We start from the raw sequence: 14,702 nt of genomic DNA on the forward strand, positions 1-14,702 counted from the left end.
GTCATAGGTATACATATGGCCCCTCCCTCTTGAACCTCCCTCCCACCTCCCACCCCAACCCACTCCTCTGGGATATCACAGAGCACTGGTCTGAGCTCCCTGTGTCACACAGCAAATTCCCGTCGGCCATTTCTCTTACATATGGTGATGTGTATGTTTCAATGCTAGTCTCTCAATTCGCCCCACCCTCTCCTTCCCACCCTGTGTAACTTAAGTGTAAAAAGCTTTCACAGTCTGCCTGGCTCCAGCTGAATATTTCACCGCAGCCCCTCCCTGGAGCTCCTGTGTTCTATCATGCTGTGGCATTTTCAGTTCTTGAGTGCATCTCTGGACCCCATACCTCAACACACGCTCTGCCTTCTGATGAGAACGCTCCTCCAAGACTGAACTCTACTCAGCTTTCTGGACTCACGTGGCTCTTCAAGCAAGTCTTCTCAGCACCTCACCCCCACAACTAGCTGTTCTCATGGTACCCCATCCACTGTCATGTAACTAAATATACAACATTCAAATTGTCCTTTCACTTTTTCTCAGGTGCCCATAAAGCCTTAATAGAGGCAATCTCATTGCTTTTTTTTTAAAAAATAACAACGGATTGTAGAGGTTCTTGATGATCTTATATATGTTTACCTATGTCTGTAGACTTCTGGATACCCTGTGTGTCCCTCATTAGACTATAGGTTCCATCAGCATAAGGACTGTGCCTGTCTATTTCATGCTCACATCATGAGCATACACGGGCTCTCAATAACTTAGTAACAGTTACATAAACTCTCTAATGAACTGAGAGTGTTGTATGACACTCTGGGATTTTTTTCACACTGAGGCATGCTATTTAGCAAAAGCAGAAAAACAACCTTGTCATCATTCTTCTATGACAGCACTGATCTCAACATTAGCATTCAAGCTAAAAACAATACACATCTCTGTGCTTTGGTTGGCTAAGGCAACCGAGTGCTAATACTTCAAACATTAAACACATTTTCTAACAAGAAATAAAGGTGGAATGGGGGAGATAATTCAAGTTTCATAAAGAGAATTCTCAATGCCAGTGCCATACTTTAGAAAATAAAAATGATCAGTCTCATCAATTCAACATCAGTAGCTGAGGAATGGTGACAGGAATGATTCTCAACAATGTGACAAGAGTATTCTAGATGCCCAGGTCTCCCACATTGCAGGTGGATTCTTTACCAGCTGAGCTACCAGCGAAGCCCTAGAATTGAGCAATCAGGGAAGCCCCAATCTAGATGTACACTAAGCCAAAGAGATTTGAAAAAAATGAATTCTGTTACAACTGGACTTGAGAGACCTATTTCTCCCCTCCTCAAGAGAAAATACCCCAGTCATTTTTTTTAAAGCAAAGAGTAACTATCAAGTATTTCAAGCACTGGTTAATACTCACAGCAAAGGGCCTTCTGCAGTCTTCGGAGTTTCATGGCAGTCCTATAAGCCGAGAACCTGACATTATTCAGGTCAGCTGAAGAAGAAAGGGGGAAAACAAAGATCATTTGTTATTTCATCAAATAACACAGATAAGCTCCCAATGATCTGCCAACAAAAGGCTAGGGGAAAAAATCTCTTGTATATGCCCCAGTTTTGGAAAGGTGAAATTCTGTCAATGTGGGGAAGGAAAAAAAAATGTCTTTTTGCTCTTTGACGATCAGGAAAGCTAAGTTCTTTGAGGGACAACAGTGGCATAACCTGCAGGGTGCTTATGTCATTCTTGTTCCCAAGAGAGAATAGAGGGACACATATTTATTTTCTAGACTGTAATCTTGGTTCTGTTGTAGTGAATCTTTGCTATGCAAGATTTATATTTTTTTTCCTGTTATTTTATTTTTTTTTATTGGAATATAATTGCTTTACAATGTTATGTTAGTTTCTGCTGCACAACAAAGTGAACCAGGTATATCCCTGGTGGCTCTGATGGTAAAAAATCTGCCTGCAATGCAGGAGTCCTAGGTTCCTAGGTCAAGAAGATCCCCTGGAGAAGGGCATGGCTATGCACTCCAGTATCTTTGCCTGGAGAATTCCATGGTCAGAGGAGCCTGGTGGGCTACGGTTCATAAGGTTGCAAAGAATCAGACACAACTGAAAGACTAAGCATGCACACATACATATATCTCCTCCCTCTTGGACCTCCCTCCCTCTCCCCTGAACCCCACCCCTCTAGGTCATGAGCTACATAAGAATTAAAAGAACAGGGAATACATCACTGGACTAGCTATGAGAATTTAGCAGACAATCAAGTGGCATATAACATTTTTTCTAATTATCAAAGTTATACATGCTCACTGTGGAAAACAAAGAAATTAAAGGAAAACATGGAATCAAGTAAATAAATCATCCATAATCTCACTACACAAAGATGTGCACTATTAACATTTGGAACATTTCTTATTCAACATGTGTATGTGTCTGTGTGTGAGATGTATTTTAAATATAATTGGCAGAGTTAACTCTCATCCAGGTTTAGGTCTGCCTGATTCCACAGATTCCTTCTATTTAACTCTTCTGCATTTATTTAAAAAGTACATAAGTTGGCAAAGACAGGATAAAAGAGAGTTGGTTTAAAAAGAAGTTCACAAATTTGTGTGTGCATGCACACACATTTACTAATCAGAAATGTTTGCTGATCAAAAATTTGGATGCATATTAAATATACAAATATGATATCAGATGTCAATAAGAAAAGTTACAAATCCATATCAGGATGGATATTTGTTTCTGTCCATATTCTGTACTAATAAAAGACACTGATATATTTTTTAAAAAATCAAGTGAAAAATACTGGGATTACATTTAGCTTTACATAATAAGGTGCAATCATTCTATTATTCTGCATGGATTAACAACTCAACAATTTCTGCTACAGTGGTTTCTACTGTCACTTGTCTATTAAGCCTCAACTCATCTCACCTAGCAGAAATCTCTATTTACATTATGCCCTTACTGAATTTTGCATAAGTCTTGATATACACAAAGCTATATTTCTTTTCTTGCATTTTTGTGCATTTATGTTTCACAAACCCAGCTCCAAAAAGCTCCTTGAAGACCAGTACCCTGTCCCCAACTTCTGTTGTATTTCCCGGTGACTTAACATACAACTGTTCTCTGAAAAAGCAGGTCTAATACAGCTCAGGGACTCTGGCAAACTGAATGAATAAAAGAATGGAAAAAAAAAATACTGGCAAACATGACTAATAACCATAAACAAATGGCACCTACAGAACCAATTCTAACTGGAGATTAGGAAAGGGAAATAATTTAATCTATATCCAAGTTGATGGGTCAACATTATTAAATTGATAACCTTTGAAGAGATCAAATATAACAAGCTAAAATGAAATTAGGGGAAAGAAAAACAAGGTCTGCAATTTACTTTAAAATATCCAACATAAATGCCAAAAAAACAGACAATACTAAATGGTGGCAAGGATGTGGAGCAACTGGAACTCTCATACATTGTTGGTGCAAATATAAAACAGTATGACTACTTTGGAAAATTAGGTTAACAATTTCTCATGAAATTAAACAAACATCTATCTTATTACCCAAAAATCTACTCCTAGTCACCTCAAAGAAATAAAGACATGTCACAAAAAGATGTCTATGTGAATGCCCAGAGTAGCCTTCATCCGTAAGAGCCAAAAACTGGAAAGAAAACTATAGTAGAATGAATGAACAAATTGTGGTACAGTCACACAATGGGAATTCTACTCTGTAATAAAAAGGAACTAACTACTGATAATGCAACAATGTGAGCTGGTTTGAAAAATGTTACCCTGGGTAACAACATAAAGATTAAAAAAAAATACAGTTTGATTCCATTTATATGAAATCCTAGAACAGGTTAATCTCACTTATACTGACAGAAAGCAGGTAGATGGTAGCCAGGAGTGGGGACGGGAAGGGTAACTAACTGAAAAGAACACAAGGCTATTTTTTATGTGACTAAAATGATATTTATCTTGATTGTTATGAAGGTCTCTTGAGAGCATATACATTTTATTGTACTTATGTATGCCTTGTATGGATATGAGAGGTGGACCATAAAGAAGGCTGAGCACCAAAGAACTGATGCTTTAAACTGTGGTGCTAGAGAAGACTCTTGAGAGTCCCTTGGACTGCAAGGAGATCAAACCAGTCAATCCTAAACTAAATCAACCCTGAATATTCATTGGAAGGACTGATACTGAAGGTCCAATACTTTGGCCACCTGATGTGAAGAGCCAACTCACTGTAAAAGACCCTGATGCTGGGAAAGACTGAGGGCAGGAGGAGAAGAGGGTGGCAGAGGATGAGATGGCTGGATGGCATCACCAACTCAACAGACATGAGTTTAAGCAAGCTCTGGGAGATAGCAAAAGACAGGGAAGCCTGTTGTGCTACAGTCCATGGGGTTACAAAGAGTCTGACACAACTTAGTGAACAAACAACAACAAATGCCTTAATAAAGTAGATTTTAAGAGTTAAAAAGAAATCCTCCTCTGGACAGTGTAGAATGATGTATGTGTGGGTTAGCTTAGCTATGCTGCAGAGGCGGTCAGTTGTCTTAATCAGGGAAGCACACTCCAGGGGTGGCTGGCTAGCAATTAATCAAAAACCCTCACTCCAGAGGCCGCCACTGTAAAAGCCTCAGTTATATTTAGCTCGTGTTACACCTAAAATCCTATTAATACATCTAGGATCCTAATTAATGTGAGAGGGGCTTGTGTTAGTGATATTCGTAGTTTACAAAATACAAGGACTGCTGCAAAGGGTTTAGAAACATGCCCTGCCCTTACGTCAATGGGGTGTGAGAAGAATCTAGAAGGCCCTCTACCTTTCAAAGTGGTGCGGTAGGCTGGATTCCAAGAGCTCCAGCTGTAGTTCTGGGACTCTTGGTTGCCTGAACTCAATGAGACGGCTGACAAAATCCTGCTGTTGGAGCAGTGGTTCGCCAACTTGAGTGTACATCAGATTCACCTGGAGGGCTGGTTAAAACCCCCGATTCCCAGGCCCCATGTGCAGATTTTCTGATTCTGTAGGTCTACAGTGGGCCTGAGAATCTATATCTCTAACATGTTTCTAGGTTGTTGCTGATGCTGCTGGTCCAGGGTCCACACTTTGAGAACCACCATGGTAAGGACCATGGCAGATGTGGATTGTGAGGCTCTCGTGCCAAGCTCTCAAAAGAGAGAGTTGGGACTTCACGGAGCCTTAGGCACGGGCTTTAAAACTGTCTTCTGCTCTATGACTAGTAAGTGTTCATAGGTGACAAATATTGTTCTAAGACCTGCTTTGGTTAGAAACTGGTAGTCAAGATGTGGCTAAGAAGGCAGCCCACACCTCTGTATAACCACAGTGGCTCCCAACACCTATTGACCTAAGAGAACCTGGGCAGATACTTTTTACCCCAATTATGATTTGAGGACCAAAGGCATCAGCATCTCTTCTGACCTTGTTAGAAATGCATAACCCCAGGCCCCACCCAGCTCTATGAACTAGAATCAACATTTTAACAAGATCCCCAGGTGATTCATCTATACCTTCAGGTATAATTGAGTCTTTGTTGTTGTTTAGTCGCTAGCTTGTGTCTGACTCTGCAATCTCATAGACTGTAGCCTGCCAGGCTTCTCTGTCCATAGATTTCTCCAGGCAAGAATACTGCAGTGGGTTGCCATTTCCTACTGCAGGGGATCTTCCCCACCCAGGGATTGAACCCCAGTCTCTTGCATTGCAGGCAGATTTACCACTGAGCCACAAGGGAAGCCCTCAAATGAGTCTTTAATTATACATTTTAATACAGCTTCTTGTTTCATGTTAAAAGTTCAAGCATAAACTCTGTATAGAGACCTGTGTTGTCTTTTGTTTTTTTATCTTTCTACATTCCATTATGTGGGCTAGTGGATTATTTAGTGACTATTATAGTCAATTAGAGCAAAATCTCATCTCTAGATTATGTTTGTGGGTCTCTTGTTTATGATGAACACTAATAAAATAAATTAAAGGTGTCCTACCCTCTTTCCAATTTTCCAAGGTGTATTCAGAATTCAGAACAAGTGGTCTAAACAAGCTCCATCCAACCCTCAAGAATTGGCAAATTCCAGGAGCTAGAGATCCAAGTGGGAGAGGCAAGGATGATGTGATTCTTTCAGGGTGTGGCTCATGGTAGAATATTATCAGAGACAAGCATCTGGAACATTCTTGCTCCAGCAGCACTCTCAGCTTCCCTAAAGCAGTTCAAACATTCTTCCCTTTCAAATCCTTCTAAATATGGCACATTCTGCCTGGAGTTGATCCACTGTGACACCCTTTCAAGCATACCCTCCAACACAATGCAGAGAACAAGCCTTCTGCCACCAGTTTTCCATGTAGCATGGTCCAACCAATGAGCACACAGTGATTCAGGAATACCACAAGACGGGAACAGGGAAAACATCTAGTTTTCATCATACTGTGACAGAAGCCATGCAGATTTATAGATTTATATCCAGTAACCATCAGTGAATTGCAACGGAGTTCTGGTTTCCTTAAAAAGTCCTACTCCAGAGAGATAACCATCTGTGTTGTCTGAATCCGCATGTGTTGCTAGGAACTGGCAGCACCATTCCCTCTGGCTTACAGCTGGTCGCCGCCACCTTGCGAAAATGTGGAGGACACAGACTGAAACCTCAAGATGCGGTCCAGCTGTGGACTCTGTGACAGGGTCCTGAGCTGAGGCTGGCGCTGATCACACAGCTGAAGTATGCATGTGAAATTTAGCTTCATGTCCCAGTGCCCAGCCCCCATGGGAGGCCAGCCTCCACTTTCCCTGGGAGCTGGCTTTCTGGGACTCTGGCCCAAGCTGTGAGGAGCTCACTGGCTCTCACAACCGGAACTCGAGAAGCGTGAGACTACCCAAGAAATGAGTTACACCATGTTTGCATGGCAGTTGGTAGGAAGCGCACTCAGGACACTCAACATGTTGAACCATACATTCCTCTTCTTCGTGACTTATTTTATCCAGGGCTGGTTCTGGTCTAAAAATGGAGAAAGCTAGAAACTTAGGGGAATGATTACATCATCTGCCCTCTCAAGTTGGATCACCAGCTACTGAAGTGATGGTCCACTTGGTTTTTACTGTGAAGCACAGAACAGACAACAAACAGGTTTTGTTGCACCTTTTTTTTAAGCCCATGAATTTCCCTTGACTTTGCTAAGTGTTTCTATGACTTTCACTTTCATTCTATGGAGGGTAGTGGCGGAAGGTGTCAAAATCACCGGAAAAGAGGAATGACGGATCAAGTCTGAGCCATAAGTCTATACATTGTTGGACATGCTCTTGCCAAAAGACTGAAAAACACCTCAGCATTTTAAAGTCAGGGGAGAATTTGGAAAATATTGTAGAAATAAAACATTAAGCCCCCTCACTTTAATTTTACAGCTGGTTTCTACCTTTTCATCAGACTTCAAAAACCTGCTACCAAGGAATGAACTGAGGTCTAGAATTTGAAACAAGGAGTATTTTGGCCCAACTTTCCAGTAGCTTGTGGGCACTTTTTAGAAAGGTCCAAAGTTTTAGTATGTTTATCCATTAGATAGAAAGAATGACAATGACCCCCATAAACATAATGAGTGGAAAGACCTGGATGGCTCAAGATTATTCCAACAGATAAATGAGTGGTGTGGTCTTTGTTTCCTACCAACTCTGTCTGCCAAATCATTCAGGTGATCATGAGTGAAAAATAAAGTTTAGAGGAATTATAATGTTTTATCATATAGTTCCAACTTCAGTGGTTTGCATACAATGTGAATTAAACTACTACTGCCTATCTGTTTTAATCAATTTCCAAATTTTCTAAAGATGCCAAAACAAGGTAGTCTCCTCTCACACCCCTTCTGATATAGAAAGGTGGGTGATTTGGGGAATTCCCTCATGGTCCAGTGGTTATGATTATGTGCTCACTGCCAAGGGCCAGGGTTCAATTCCTGGTTAGGGAACTAAGATCACACAAGCTGAGTGGTATGGCCAAAAAAAAAATTTAAAGATTTTTAAATATAATAATATATCTCCAATCCCCCAGCCTCACTACTCCTATAGATGAATGGACTCTCCACACAATAAACGTTATTCTTGCCAGCTCAAAGTCACTAGGACAGACAAGAACCATAGATAAGTCTTTATAAGGCTTAAGACTAATGGAGTAATTTCAACAAAGTCTGGCTTGAAAGCAAACTGAATCAAAATGTCTAGGCTTTAGAAGTTTTAGAGTACAATATAGAATTATGGGGAAGTCTTCAAAAACTCTTCAACAACACGGGGGATTTCTGCAACATATCTTGAAAGATTTAGCTGAGAGAGAAGAGGTACATTAATACATGATGGTCCATAATTTTTTAGATATATTAGAGGGCTTTTAAAATCTAAACTCCTTTAAACCCCATCCTCAACACTGAGCTTTACTTAAATGGGGAAAAAAATAAACCTACAGAGAGATAAACAGGAATGACGCATTCATACTTGCATGACTCGCAGAAAATAGAGTCCGTGAATTTATAATTCCTATCAAGTTATGTTTCCAGATGAGAAACAGTATTACTTTATTTGCTACCAGTTACTCTCTAGAATTCTTTTACTCTGAAAAATGAAGAGAAGCGATAAAGGACCCAGGGTCACACAAATGTTAGAAGGCTTAGAATTCTGAAGGAGAAAAATAAACCAAACCAAATAAAAAATAAGGAAGTTCAACTGTGAAATAAAAGATAGCATGAAATCCTGACTGTGGGTTGTTCAAGGCCTTTCTGGCTCCTGTGTCTCGCTTGGCCTTCCTCAGCACTCTCTTACTACTTCTTAGCAACACTGCTCCTGGAAGAGCAGAAATTAAAATGAGCTTTGCTTCTTGTTTGCTGCTCTGGTAAAAGGTTTGTTGAGAAAGCAGTTTCTGTAACAAATGGCCAATGTAAAGTTCTTGGGGGAGGGGGTGGGAGGAAACTGTGTATATTAAATACCACTTCTGGGCTCGAATTCTCCCCCTCAACAATGGAGAATTGACTCATGTGGACACTGCTGTGCCATGTTCCTTTTACTTAAGTTTCAGATCAGAAAGGGTCTGGCCTCCAACTCTCAAATCCTGCCCACCAGAAATGTATAAAAAATAATATTGATTCAAAAAGACTGTTTAGGCTAAACCAGTTTACAGCTTTTTAAAAGACATCCACCAAATAAAAACAAATGTACAGGTATAGAGAACAGAGTACTGGTTAGTAGAAGGCAAGGAGGGGACAGGGCAAAATGAGTTAAGAAGATCAACTAGTATGGTGGCAGACAGAAACTAAATTTTGGGGGGTGAGTACGTAGGGTAGGGTATACAGAAGTAGAAATACAATGCTGTACACTTGAAACTCATAATGTTCTATACCAATGTTACTCATGGTAAAAAATAAAGACATCCATCTATTCATCATCCTTTCACCTATCTTTTCAATGCTTATTGAGTAAGAACATAGGGAGACACAGGCCAGGAAGGCCTCTCTGAGAAAGTGACATTTAAGCAAAGAGATGAAGAGTGATGAGAGTTGGGTATGTGAAGAGTAGCCAAGCAAGATGAAAGTCAGCACATTTGAAAACAGCTCTTCAGCAGAAAAGACCGTGGACCATTAAGACTCCTAAGAAAGCCCAGGCTGAAGAAGAATGGCCCCAACTAAGACCTACCAGGTAGACTGGGGCAGGGCCCCTGTAGGGCCCTGCATATCATGGTAAGGAACTAGGTCTCAGAACTTCCAGGTAAACGTGGCAGGTGGAACAGAGTCATTTGTTTCTCATTTCTGAAACCACTAGGGTGACAGAAAAAAAGCATGGAGATTGACATATACCTAAAAGAAAAGAGACAAAACTGGAGAGGAGACAAGAGACCAGAGCTCCAGGGCCTTGGAAGCTCGGAAGATGACCGGATGGTAGCTGATTTGGGAGAAATTCCAAGCCTAAATTCATGTGAGGGGAAGAGAGGAGGTTTGGGGTGGGCTGAGCATCCCAGTCTCCCCCTGCCTCACCCTGCCAGGAGGCTGGAGGGTTAATTTCAGAAAAAGGTGCACCAGACGTGGAGGCAGCAGGAGTAACTAAAGCTGGGAGTGAGGTAAGGCCCTGAAAACAGAAGGGTCGAGTGCCGTGGCAGCACACTCGAAGGGCGTAAACCCTACTCCCAATTCCAGACTGTGCCTTTTCTCCTTCAGTCAAGCCACTGGAAAACCTTTTCTAGCTAAGCAGCCATCCTTATTTGCCATCCTTACCATCCACCAGAAGGAGCTTCAATCAGCAAGGTCTCTAAACTGACCCTCCTTCTCTGATCAGCCTTCCCTGTCATCTGCTTCATGCTCCAATTAGAATCACATCAAACCAAGCCAATCTGCAAGGAGATCCAACCAGTCCATCCTAAAGGAAACCAGTCCTGAATATTCCTTGGAAGGACTGATGCTGAAGCTGAAACTCCAATACTTTGGCCACCTGATGCAAAGAATTGACTCATGTGAAAAGACCCTGATGCTTGGAAAGACTGAAGGGAGGAGAAGGGGACGACAGAGGATGAGATGGTTGGATGGCATCACTGACTCTATGGACATGAGTTTGAGTAAGCTCTGGGAGTTGGTGATGGACAGGCAGGCTTGGCGTGCTGCAGTCCATGGGGTCACAAAGAGCTGGACACAACTGAGCGACTGAACCGAACTGAAATCAAGACAAAGCTGTTTCCTTCTGGTTTCCTTTTTTTTTTTTTAAAGATTTTCTTTTTTGGCTGTGCCGGGTCTTCATGGCTGCTCAGCATTTTTCTCTAGCTTCACCGAGCGGGGGCTCCTCTCTCTAGTTGGTGTTTGGGCTTCTCATGTTGTGGATGCTGGGCTCAGTAATTCTGGCTCGCGGGCTTAGTTGCCCTGCAGCATGTGGCATCTTCCCAGACTACGGATCGAACCTGTGTCCCCTGCACTGGTAGGCAGGCTCCTATCCACTAGGGAAGTCCCTCTGGTCTCCTTCTTGATGAGAGACTAACAGTCACACAGTCCCCACTCATCACTGGGATGAATGGTGTTATTACCTTTCTCTGTCTCAGTGATCTTGCCTGAGTTCCTCAAGCCTAACGTGGGGCAACTCAACTAACCCACACAACCGTCAGAACTACACAAACTTCTAAAATTAGCCCAGTCTCCTTCAGCTCTCTTCTGAACTCCACTAACTAACCAACCTTTCCACACTCTCTTCATAAATGAACATACTTTGCAGAGTCTCCAGGGCAGAGACAGTTTAATTACATTTTACACTTTATAATACAGGTGAGACATTTAAAAATGATCCAGTGTGACTTGATTTTTATTCCTTTGTACAATTTTTAATATAACCAACTTTACAGTTTAAAGAAAAACCTGTGCCCTAATTGTGGGGGGCTGGAAAACCATACTTTCTTTGTAATAGAGTTGACACTACCTATTTTAAATCTACTGGCCCTTCTCACGGTTAGGGAATTTGTGGTAAATCTACTTTCATGATAAAAATAAACAGCAGCAAATGTCCTCATTTCCTTTAATGCTAGCCTCATCTTTGTTTCCAGTTTTAGAACAGCTCAACCAGATTTTCCTACACTATAACATTCCAACCCTGATTGCACCTCAGCTTACTTATTTCTCCACTCTTATCTCTTAAGATTTTGACATATGGTCTTTGTCCCCAAACCACAATCTCTTTCAATGATTTCTCCAGTAACCATAGACCCGAGGCCAGTAACTGGCTGAATTTAGTCTGCAGAACTGTTTTTTTGGTTTTATTTGGTTGGTTTTGGCTCCTCTAATGGTTTTTTAACTTGTTGAATGATTGGCCAACAGAGGTCTGTAGACTTCCCATGGTCTTGTTTCTCTGGAAGAACCTAAAGACTCACATTCTTGCATGTCAATGAGGGAAGCTGAGGCCAAATTAGCCCTAACAGAAGCTTTTCAGGTTGCCCCAGTTCCCACCCAGCCACCAATTTGGCTCCAGGAAGCATTTCTTTTTCGAGTCTTGCCTCAGATCACTCCCTATTCTCCCCCCAGATTTACTTTTACCCTCTTTTTCATATCTATGTCAACGTTTTTACTGTCAAGTTCCTCCAATAACTAGCTGTTATCTGGCTTTCACTCAAATGACGCTGTGGAAACATTTCTTGCTGGGTTTTCCCAAAATTTTCCAGCTATTAATTCCCACCTTTTACCAATGCATTCAAACTAAATGACTGAGCCACTAAAAATACTGCCTCAATACATGAGTACAAGAAAGGATGGGAAGACAGAACCAAAATCTGAAACTAGTCTAACAATTATCTTTCATGAAGCAACCATTACTTAAACATCTTAAAATCACCAATTTACATTTATCGAAGCATCTACTGTGGGCCTAACTATATTCTAAGCTCAGGGCTTAAAGATTCAGGCTCCTAAAATACTGGAAACAACACAAAGATAAATTATTCACTTACATAAAAATCAATATGTATTTCCTTGGTGTCTGTGATGTGCCATGCAGTATACACATAGAAAGCTTTGGTTATGTGAGCATGCTTTTGTACAGACAGAAATACATACTGCAGAGCCGTAAATTTTTATATATCAAACACAAAAGTAGTTTCCATCATGACATACACTATTCCAATGAACATTTTTAAGATTAATGAATTTGAAAAACTTTCCATTAAGCCATGTTATCTATGAAACAGTGATTAATTTCTAAGTTAGCTCACAAAGGTTTATTTAAGATTTATTTAAATACTCAATATACAATAAAAAATCCTATCTATAGCAATACTGGTAAAAATGAAAGATATAACTAACTAGAAGTAGCTTTATCATTCATTCTTTTATTTGAGGAAGAAATGATGGGACAGGGAATGGATATTTCTGGAAAGATTGTGCTGTGTTTCGTATCACTGACACCAAAGGGCAGTAGATGTGGGTGATCAATAAATGGTTTGAATTGGATGAGATTCGGAAAGGAAACTTCCTAATTTCACCAGGTTTAACCTGCTGGTGACACTGATACCACATGTGATTTTTCTTCAAATAACATCACTTCCCACTGCGCTGGGTGAATCACTACAGCCTGAGCTTGGGCTTCTCTTTTGAAACACACATAACAAAGATATCAAGACCTCCCCCAGACATCAAGGAGTTGGAACAAAAGGAGAAAGAACAAAGGTGATCTACAGAGAATGCTTGTAATCTAGAAAGATGACTCAGCCGTATCTAGCTGTGGCAGATTCTGTAGGTTGGTTCACTCAATACTCATTTTCAAAGTCTTTTTCCGCTACAAAGTCTGGAGGATCTCAATTCTCTAATCCACCAGTGGCAGACAGGCAGACGTGAAAAGAAAGAAAGTGAAGTCACTCAGTCGTGTTCAACTCTTTGCGACCCCATGGACTGCAGCCCACCAGGCTCCTCCGTCCATGGGATTTTCCAGGCGAGAGTACTGGAGTGGGTTGCTATTTCCTTCTCCAGGGGATCTTCCTGACCCAGGGATCAAATCCAGGTCTCCTGCATTGCAGGCAGATGCTTTACTGTCTAAGCCACCAGAGAAGCCCCTTGTAGACATGGTTTGGGTCAATGCTTAACAAGGTATCTGCTGGGAAGGGTTTCCTTTCCCAAAATGAAAGACAAAGAGCCTGAGCTGGAGAAGGTCCTTTCTCTTTCCTGCCTGAGGGGCACCCATCATTAAGCTACTAGGAGGTCAAAGGTCACTCACTAAAGATGCTACAGCAGAACAAAGGCCCAGATCTCTAATGCCATTACTGAACTCTGCCTTAGCTCTCTACTGTCTCCAGGGTGTTTGTTATTAAAAAAAAAAAAAAAAAAAAACCCAAAAAACAACAACAACCCCTCTGTGGTTAAGACACAACCAGTCAGATGTTTTGTTACTTGCAGCAAATGTATTTCTGACTGACACGTTAATCGAACTATAAGCAACAAGACACAGAATACCAAAGAGAGCACCATTTTTTCCCTTTCAGTTCTCCTTGGGGTAGAGGAAGAAAGCAGTAAAGAGATCTTGGATCAGAGTTCCCCATTCTTGCTACCAAGTGGTGCCACTGATGTAGGACAGCTTGATAGTTAATTTCATGTTTAAAACAATGTTACAATAGAGGGCTTATATGGCTAAGGCTACACATAAATAGATCTGCAGAACATCTAACTAGGCATTTATTCTGAATGAGACTATCACAAATCTGATTCAGCTCAGATATGAGGATAAGAATTTTTAAATATACTAGTTATTACTCTGAAAATTAATGTCTACATATATATGAACACCTACAAGTAACTCATTTTTCATTAACTCTTTAGATATGTTCACATCTTTCTCTCTTCATTAGTGCAAAATCTCCTTAGAGCCAAGTAGCATCTTTTCTTACTCATCACTTTTAAGACAAATGTTATTTAAAAAAACTGTTTAGCTTTGGTAACTTTCAACTATTCAGAAGCCTTAAAACTCAGATTAAGACTTCAGAGTTGATCCTTTATGTAATTGTCAGTTTTTGCTTCTAATTGAAAGTGATTTGCATCCTCCATCTGCCTCTCTTCATTCTCTGGTCCCCAATCTCCACCCATGCCCATTCCCCTCAATATCACTGTGAAGAAAATAGATGCCAAAATGGACATCAGTGGAAATCTGACCCTAATTACCATGGGAAAAACAAATTAATCTTTTGCAAAACTCTCTTTTGGTAACA

At 40.8% G+C, this 14,702-nt stretch overlaps 1 protein-coding gene across 9 annotated transcripts in view; it reads right to left on the bottom strand.

Moving 5' to 3' along the window:
* The window catches only part of DMD (dystrophin), a 2,261,655-nt gene that overhangs the window by 112,384 nt on the left and 2,134,569 nt on the right, over positions 1-14,702 (bottom strand). For all 9 annotated transcript variants that reach the window (XM_070462101.1, XM_070462106.1, XM_070462102.1 and 6 more), the window contains one exon: positions 1,406-1,480. In XM_070462101.1, coding sequence (XP_070318202.1) covers positions 1,406-1,480 — 75 coding nt within the window. The remainder of the gene's footprint in view (positions 1-1,405; positions 1,481-14,702) is intronic.

Source organism: Odocoileus virginianus, chromosome X, assembly GCF_023699985.2.
Source record: "Odocoileus virginianus isolate 20LAN1187 ecotype Illinois chromosome X, Ovbor_1.2, whole genome shotgun sequence".
Taxonomy (NCBI): domain Eukaryota; kingdom Metazoa; phylum Chordata; class Mammalia; order Artiodactyla; family Cervidae; genus Odocoileus; species Odocoileus virginianus.